Genomic DNA, 9,571 nt, shown 5'->3' with positions numbered 1-9,571 from the left:
TGTCAGTGTGAATAAAAAAAAAAGTACTAGATTTTACCTGTTGTGCATCACTGTTTTATTTTCTACACTTTTCCGTTTTCAAAATTGTCCTCGGATGATTGAAAATCTGCATTCAATGAAGGAAAATATGCTTATCCTGCTTGAAATTATTACAAAAATAGAGAGCTTGTAATAATTTTATGATATTCTTTTGTATTTCAGAAATTAATGCCACTATGTCTGATATGAAGCCAAATGCACAAGAGGACAAAGAGGTGGAAATAGTGTCTGACAGCCTGGGTCATACTCAGGAGCCATTGCAGAGTCACACATTCTGTCTGAAAAACAATGCTGCAGGTCTGTCCTCAGAGGAACACGAAAACCCTTTAAATGGAACCCAGCCGAATCCATTTGTATACAGCAGTGTCCCCGCTGTTCCCCATGCAGGCAATTCATTGCCTTCAGGAGCACTTGTTAATGGACCTGGTTCACACCCCACCTCAGAGGTACACTGTGTCCTGAACAAAGGCACTGTTTTATCCAACAATGTCCTGGATGCCGCGTGGCAAGTGGAGAAGGACACACGCCCCGAGGTGTTACCACCACCTAGTGAGCTTCGATCAGACGCTTGGAAGAACACAGCGGGGCCCGCTGCAAAAACACTGGCCACACTGCCAGGTGTCAACACGCCACTGTCTCACTTGGAGGAGAATGAGTCTAAACTGGCCTATTCCACACTGTCAGGTGACGGTGCAGAGCAAATGCACATTAGCAAACCTCGGATAAAACAGACAATAGAAGCGGGATCTCGACACGGTGCTGAATGGTCACAAAGCTCCTCTGATGATAATGGTGATTTTGAAGTAATCAGATGGGATTCAACAAGAGAGTGCTTCTTGCACAGTGGCAGAAGGCTGAAGACCAGAGTGACGCACCAAAAAGAAAAGCAGCACAATACACATGGAGAAACCATGGCAGGCTCCCTAGAAAAGGTCAACAACAGTTTAAATCACTCCTACAGACTTTCTCTTCCTGGTAATGATGTTGAAAATGTTGACATTGCAAACAAAGATGATTCTTTGGATACACAATCAGGTATTAAATATTCTGTCATACCTTTCAGAGATCTGTCAAGGAGCATAGTGTTAGACTCTGAGCAGCTTATTTCTGGTGTAGCACAGGAAGACTCTAATGAGGAAAATGACCCTGAAGATGAAGAAGGTTTTCATCAAAAAGTGGAACAGTTGAAGGCAGAGCAACTTGAACAAGATCCATTCTTCTTTTCATGCACAATATGCAATGTTAATTTCATGGAGAAAAGACATTTCCATAGACATATGATGTATCATTTAGGCAAGCATAATCAGGTGAAGAGTGAGAATGTTTCACAGGCCTTTATATGCAGGGAGTGTGGGCGTTTGTTCTGTGATAGGAACTCCCTCATGAAGCACATCATTATTCACCAAGACAGGCTGGAAAAACTTATGGGGGAAATCAAAGGTCTCAAAAATCCAGAATTGGAAGACAGAGGCACCACAGTGCAGTGCTCTCAATATGTATTTGGTTGTAATTGCCCAGAAATCTTTGTCCAGCACGCCAAAGCAGGCGATAATCTGAAGCACTACTACTTTTGTGAGCAGTGTAACTACATTACACTCACACAGCAGGCCCTCGAACTGCACTTACATGTCGCACATCTTAACACACACCAGCCTCAGTGCCGGAAAATGACTCATACTAATGATGCAGGGGGAGCAGACCATGTTCAGTTTGAGTGTAAAATGGGGTTTTTCACCAGCAGTGACAAAGGAGATTCAGAAAGACATTCTAAGATGGAGAATCTGCGCTCTCGCTGTAAAATTCTGGATGACCAGGCCAAAATTGTTCTGTGTAAAGCAAATCTGTTAAAATCTGCTTTTGGAAAAACTGCCCATTTTTCCCATTGTTCCACTAGAGAAAGTGACATTTACATTCAGAAATCTACTGACAAAAGGTCTCCTCAGTTCAAGGGGCATGTTGGCTGCAGGGAAAACACACTGTCACCGTCTTTGTGGAGGATCAGCAAACATGGAAAATTACTCCTAGAACCAGCAGGAAAATTACATGTGGCAACTGATCTCACCTGTGTGGAAGAAGACGCTGAACAGAATGGCCACAGGGCATTTGGCAGCTCAAAGCAGGCAAACTGTCCTGCAACTGCAGATTTTTTACTGTCAGCTAGAAATCTTAAATTAGACCAGATGTTCTTTGAGGGTAGCAAGAGCGACCCGGAAAGCAGGAGCTTACCAAGCAAGCAAGCAAACCAAAACTCTCCATCAATGAGAAAAATGTCAACACCTAAGCATAACAGTATTGACAAAATGAATGGTAGTATATTGCCAAGGCTTAGCCAGAGGCATAAGAAACATTCTGCAGTTAGGGAGTTGGAAAAGGGCTGTGAGGGCGGCCATAACTTCTGTGATGACACCAGAAGAGCTACAGGCAGCTTCTTGGAAAGCTCTGAGAATGAAAGGAACCCGTATGCTCGGAAGTATTTCAAAAAGAGGCAGAGGTTTTCAGCCAAAGACCAAAGCCCCCATATCCTCAAGGAGGAAGGTGATGGAGATGAAGACTGCAGTGACATAGAGCAGCTCATAATAAAGGAGGAGTATATCGAAACTACAGTGGGTGATGATTCCCCAGGATCAGCTCGTACGTCTGAGAGTGATGGGTTTGATGTTTTCCCCTCGCAAGTGGTAGAACACAAGCCCTGTCCATACTGCCCCGCTATGTTTGAGTCTGGAGTGGGTCTGTCTAATCATGTGCGGGGGCATCTTCATCGAGTTGGCTTGAGCTATAATGCTCGGCACATGGTTTCACCGGAGCAAGTGGCGCTGCGGGACCATCAGCCACAAACTCGCAGGAGGATCCGTACTGGCACGAGGAAAATGAGAAAAGGTATGAATATCAGTTTCAGACTCGCCGAACAAACGTTTTCCTTTTTCTTTTGTTAAACAATGGAGAAGCAAATGGCCTGTTATCCCCAAACAGCAACTGTTCACTGATATCTTTACAACCAAAGTATTGATACTACAGGCCTTGAAACCTTTGACCTGTCACTGCACCAAAGTGTAGGAAAAGTAATACCCTACATCTGAAGAGTAGCCCAGGTAGAGGGGCACTCAGAGAGTATGCATAAGTCATACCTGCCAAGGCTGATTCGCCACTTAATCACAATTTTGCATATACATGTATTGAGATAAGATGCATCCAGATCATTATCTGGATCCACACACTAAATTACCCCTGTTCATAGATAGTAACACTCTGCAAATGACTTTGACTATGTTTTTTCCCCCCTGATCTTGCATTATGTTTTGAGAAATTAAAAAATATATAATATTTCGTTCTGTTTAAGAAACTGAAAAATAATAATCCCGGATCCACCTCTGTAATCGATCCTGCTCCAAAATTCTGTGTACATTGTCCCATATCCCACCACCAAGTTTCAGGAAGATTCAAGAACGATTGTTTAAGCAGTGTTTGTGTAATCCTGACAGACTAACGAATGAAACAACCACTTGGTGGTTTAAAATTCGAAAAATGGCATGGTACCAGGGCAGGATATTAAAACATTAACGAACATATCCCAGTGTAACATCCATGGTTAAGGAGCATTGGACATGGGATTATTTTTTGGTATTAAAAAGGCCCATTCACAACTAGCTCATCTTCTTTGTCGTATTTCAATGATACATAAGACCAAAGTCTTGGTCACATTTGTGCAGCTCTGTACTGCCTGTTTGGGGCAGACTTTATTGCATGAGCTTCTGCATTGAAACAAAATCCCCAAAAAGTTAATATTGCTTTACACACTAGCTTGGAGTTGTGGTGTTTCATTTCAGTCACTGTGACCAACTTTATTCTCTATTGCAGCTGTTAAGGCAGAAACCCAAGGAGAGCACACATGTCCACTGTGCTGGAGTTGGTTTGACAGTAAGACTGGCCTCTCCAACCACGTGAGGGGACACCTTAAAAGAATAGACCGATGTGTTACCAGCACCAGTAAGTCCCCACTGTGCATCCTGAATGATCTGCTACAGGACAAAAAGGAACATCAGAATATACTCCGGGTCCTCAACAAGGGCCAGATCCCCCGGCAACCCTCAGCTTCTCCGAAGTTCATCAGCAGCAGCAGCCTGGTCCTGATGCATACTGCACTACCAGTGAAGATCAAGTATGAGATAAGGAGTCCAGATGCCAAAGGAGATAGATTTGTACCAAAACAAGAAGCAGAAGCCTTTCAAGAGGGGGAGAAGCTCCAGGCAGATTCCCAAAGAGGCATCCAGGCCTCCTCAAGCACTTTAGTTGAACTACTCAAGACAAATCAGGGAAGTATGGAACTTACAGCAATAAACCAGGAGGTCTGTGGTGCCAGGAAGCTCTGTGGTATGACCAAAGATTACAAGGAGGAGACGAGCTGGACTCACGGTATGTAGTCCGATTCTTTGAGCATTATAGCAATTTTATGGCCGAGCAGGTTTTACTTAGTATATCAGTAGTACTATACATATACAGTAACTTCCATACGTCCAAAACATCTTAGGCCAGTTCCAAGTCCCTGACTTTTACTGTTTAGGAAGTGAAGTAGCAAATTGGAATATGATGAGTGGTATATTTTAGCATTATTACTCAATACACTTGCATTATTGGTTATTTCTATAGAAATATGCGAAACATGATTTTGGCCTTATCTCCCTGTACAATGTGTAAGGCATCACTTTCAATTCTTAGCAAATTAACCCATACCTCTCAAATAATATGAGTCTTTGGTTCTGGGTACTTGCACTTTTTATTTGCTTTATTTGGAATATTACTAAAATATTGTACCACTGGCACCGCTTATGTATAATATGCTCCTTAACATTTGTATTTAATCCTTTTCTCTCATTGTAGTCATATTTTTAAAGCTGCATATTTTGGGTGTTTAAAACAAACAAATATCCATTACCATTATAATACAGGTTAATCTAATTAAAAGGAAAGTGCATGTGAGCCCTCAGGATATGATCACAACAGTTCTTAATATCTGCATTTCTTGATGGGACGTTTTAACTTTAATTTCAGCAGTTATATTAGAGTTATTTAACGGCTAATGCTATTCTTTTCTCATCTCTGATGCTTAATTATAGCAGGTCCAGTATATGTTTTGCGTTTAAGTCAACAACACTATTTTTGGGACATGAGTCCCTGGCTTCATCAGTCAAAGAAAACTGAGCTCACAAATTTGGCAGTTTCAAAAGTTGACGATGCAAAAATACAGGGCAGGTAGAATAAAACATATTTTCCCCTTATTAACAGTAAGGAAACATTTTGAGGTTTGTTTGATTGGAGAGCGCACTATGTATTGCAAAGGGAATAGCGTTTGTTTAATCAATATTTTATATCTATTTATTTACAGTATCTCAGTCTGGAAACCTTTGCACTGCAGGAAGAAGCAGCTTAAACAATAGTTCATAATTATTTGATTTGTGGTGGAAAAACACACATATTTTAGATTAATTGTCACCACCGTGGTTTTGAAGTTGATATTAAAAAATCATGAGGATGCTCTTGATGTTGAGTTGGAAGCTCATCATCCATGTTTGCACAATTTCGATTAATCTATATCCAAATCAAACTTTCAGTCAGGCACTGGGAGAGAAAACTGATTTTTGAATGCAACATTAGTCAAACATTAGGCTGATAATGAAACACATTTTCATTATGGAGTTGTTCACACTGTATCGTGACTGTAAAGCAAAATCAGGTTCTTGTTTAATTTGGATCTTTTGGGATAACTACTTAAAAATCACAGTTCTGATTTATTACAGCAGCATCAATATTCTGTCATATAGGAATACCAGGCCTGTCGTGTGTGTGCGTGTGTGTGTGGTTTGTGACTCTCATGAGGTGCTGTATGTAACACTAGCATCCCTGAAGACACAAGATTGTGTTAAAGTTACTTTTCAAACAGGAAAGTGCAAAGCAGATGTTGGGAATGAAACCAGGTGAAAGAAGACTAGATCACAGTGGGAGTAACAGTTTTGGTTGATAATAAAATTACTGCATTAACTCAAACACTACCCCACAGTGCTGTTCTCCTTAAATGCGATCTAAATTTTGATCATCCTTAACCATTAGGCACAAGTGTAAAATAAACTGTTTCGAAGAAGAACGTCATCCTATCAAGAGTTCCATTACAATACAAAATTGAGCAAATGGAAAAATAGACGTTTTATTTGTCTTGTTTTATCTGAGATAAATGTAGCTTTTCATTGTTCTGTCTTTCAGGAGAATGTGATTCAAATAAGATGTGTAGTCAGTGGAACAGCAGCCTCCCCACTGCTGTCAGTGTGTCTGGTCATCTTCAAGCCTTTACATGCAGGAAGAGGATTGCTGTTTTTGAAGAACCAGGTAGATTTCTGATGAAGGCAAAATGTGGTGTTATGTGTTTCCTGTCCTCTGTAATCAAACATTTTGGTTTATGTGTATAAAAGATGATCATGGATGTGTGAATGAATGTTTGCAAAGAATGCTGTATTGGTAGTTAATGAATGTGCATTGAAAATTTTATGTTGACCTGAAAATAATATTGGATTTGGGATTTGTATTTATATTTTGTCAGTAATAACATAATATGTGAATAACAAAGTGTCATGTTTTGTATTTTAGGCTATGATTATAAACAGAAGAAGCCCAGACCAAGGCCTGGGTTAAAGAAGAAGATTTTACCCTCCTTGAATGCTCAGATATACACACTCACCTGCAGGTACATAGAGTGGAAGGTTACATATGTAAAGAAGCTTCTCTGAGTGGAGAGTAAAGTGAGGAAAATCTACCGAGATATCGATTTCATAAAGAGTTACAGGACTAGTATCTCACCAGCCTCCGGGGACACGGGGGTTGAACTGGAAGAGCATAAAATATATCGTTTCTGTTTCTGCATGGTGGCAAGGGTCCACAGGATGTTAACTTCATCACCTGCCCAGATCTGGAAAAGTCCATATGGACCTCTTTGCAGTTTTTCCATTTGCAGCCTAAAATGCTTTGACATTGTGGAATATATGCACTGCAAGTAAAGACAGTGCTTATGCTAGAAAAGCCTTCCAGTGAAATCCAACGAACAAAGAAGCTCTTCTTACTGTCATGAAGTCAGCAGCGTGTATAATTGTGTAGTGTGCATGCATGGAAGGTGTCTGTTTATGCAGACCCCCAATATGTGTGTGCATATCTGAATGTACGTTTGCCTACGTCTGTGTCCACAGTGAAGTATGATCAAGGCTTACAACAGCCCACTAGTCAAAAACAGTTAAGGTATAACAGAACCTGCACTGACAAGCAACACAAGCACCTTGCAACCAATATGACACAATACCCATAATGGTTACAGTGAGCCATCTGTCTTGCCTCCAATGACAAACTATACTTAATCAAGTAGGAAAGCCATGCCTTGGATAGGGGAAGGCCCACAAGCTTGGACTTAAACAAACAACTTGTGTATGGAATAGAGGAAGTCCAATTAGCTGAATGTCAGTATGGACCTTTCAGGACAAGTCTGTCACAGGACTGCCACCTTCTGGCATCCATCACCTTGTTGACAGCCTCGGGTCCACCAAAACAGGTTTATATGGGTCCTTGGCAACCACTTCCAGGGTTACACTGAAACCAAAGCCCCCACTTAAACAAAAAGCTCTACCTGTGTAAGTAGAGAGACGTGGTTGTAGGAGTAGCTCTTCCATTTCCTATGGTTGCCCATATGAGGCAGTTATGTGACTAGTAAACTGAACAGTAAATATGACACACAACATGAAATCTGAAAAGTAGTCTGAAGCGACAAAGCACAGTTTGGGATCAACAAACTCCAAGAAATGTGGTCGCTAAGAAGGACCCTCCCTTTGCTCATTTAGGATTTGGACATTATTGCTACAGGTCTGACCATGCACAAACGGTTATTGTCTAAGTTGTTATTCAAGATTTTTACTACGACGTGCTAAACGCTGAAGCTCCGATCTCTGAGTTAGTCACGAGCACGATCATTGGCGACTAAGAGATTGGTCTGTAGTCAGATGTCCTAGGATTCGGGGTTTCGGAAATTGATTTCCATGTTGCATGTGTTGACAAGCCAGATGTGAACAGAACCACACCCCCTCTTCTGCTTGCCCTTCCTACTTGTGCTTGGTTGCTTATAGGCAGGCCCTAAATTGCCCTAACTAAAACCTTTCTTGGTCTTTGACCTGTCTTTCACCACCACCACCTGCAACAGGCCCCCAGGTCCTTTTGTATTAACCCAGCCACATCTCACATAAGGGGCAGGAGCAAATACCCCTGTGGCCTCTGTCAATGAATTATTTCCTCTTCGCCTGATCAGCCACAAATGGCTCAGGTCACCCTGAGTGAACCAAAATCACTACCCCACCACATTCACTGTCTCATCCTGGCCTTACTATTAGAAGATTTGCTTAAGTTATGGCCCCATCCTACTGGCTTGACAGACTTTCTCTGAAGGACATACCAACTTGTCTTCTCATACACGATGAAAGGTAGGCCTTCGCTAAAATGTATGGCATTTCAACCTGGGACACAGCCACTGTGTTGACACATTGTGGTCACATGGAATATCTGTATGTCCCAGAAGCAACAACTCCTTACACAGTGCAGTGTTGTCAGTGTTCTATAGAGCAAATACTCAAGTGCACTGCTACTACTCAAGTCTAAAGCCACTTTAAAGACCACTCAATTGGCTTGACAGTGAAAGACAGTATGATCTTTAGACAACAGCTCCTCTTCTTCAGGTTATATTGTGGTGCTCAGATGCCAGTTAACCAATTTTCTGACTAATACTCTGGCTTTAACTGAATAGGTTGCAGTGCATATCTCATGACCCAGGTTGTACATCTGAAATACGTAATTGCAGAGATGTTGCCACAACAGATGAACACATACATTTAGCTCTGGAAGAAAATAGTTGTGCATTAAGGAACATTTTTTTCTATTTCTCTTACTTTACATTTGCAGATTCTGTGACCTCGTCTTCCAGGGCCCCCTGTCTGTCCAGGAGGATTGGATCAAGCATCTACAGAGGCACCTCCTGCAGAACAGTGTGCCCTGCTCAGGGATTGGGATGGTGGAGGTTTTGGGGTACGGGTCACAAAAAACAAATAAGCATGTCTCATGAGTACCCACATTTTGGGGTAGGATTGTATGGAATGTCCAAAGGTTTGCACATTATTTATACTACTCATTCTTATAGATTAATCTGCAAATCCTTATTGAAATATATAATCATAAATTATTTATCTGGACTACTTAATAATGGTATATATTATTGATACTGAATATATTTGTAAAACTTTATTATAGGATATTTTAATGCAGTATTTTGCCTTATACACTTCTACAACAGTGGCAAAAGCCACAGCATGTCAATATGAGCAATAACAAGCTGGTCTGGGAGGGCCATTGTTTATATACTGTATATATGTATATATATGTCGCAGTTAAAGTGTTATGTGATACTATGACAAACCATTTTGTTAAGGAAATTAGAAATCTTAGAAATCTTTTTCTTATT

At 41.0% G+C, this 9,571-nt stretch overlaps 1 protein-coding gene across 1 annotated transcript in view; it reads left to right on the top strand.

Moving 5' to 3' along the window:
• The first annotated feature begins 215 nt into the window (after nt 1-215).
• Nucleotides 216-9,571, top strand: part of znf644b (zinc finger protein 644b) — a 61,658-nt gene continuing 52,302 nt past the window's right edge. The window contains exons 1-5 of the mRNA XM_061078923.1: nt 216-2,916; nt 3,895-4,449; nt 6,292-6,414; nt 6,673-6,782; nt 9,006-9,144. Of these exons, the coding sequence (XP_060934906.1) occupies nt 216-2,916; nt 3,895-4,449; nt 6,292-6,414; nt 6,673-6,782; nt 9,006-9,144 (3,628 nt within the window). The remainder of the gene's footprint in view (nt 2,917-3,894; nt 4,450-6,291; nt 6,415-6,672; nt 6,783-9,005; nt 9,145-9,571) is intronic.

Source organism: Limanda limanda, chromosome 9 (assembly GCF_963576545.1).
Source record: "Limanda limanda chromosome 9, fLimLim1.1, whole genome shotgun sequence".
NCBI lineage: Eukaryota > Metazoa > Chordata > Actinopteri > Pleuronectiformes > Pleuronectidae > Limanda > Limanda limanda.
This window is presented reverse-complemented; position numbering and strand designations above follow the sequence as displayed.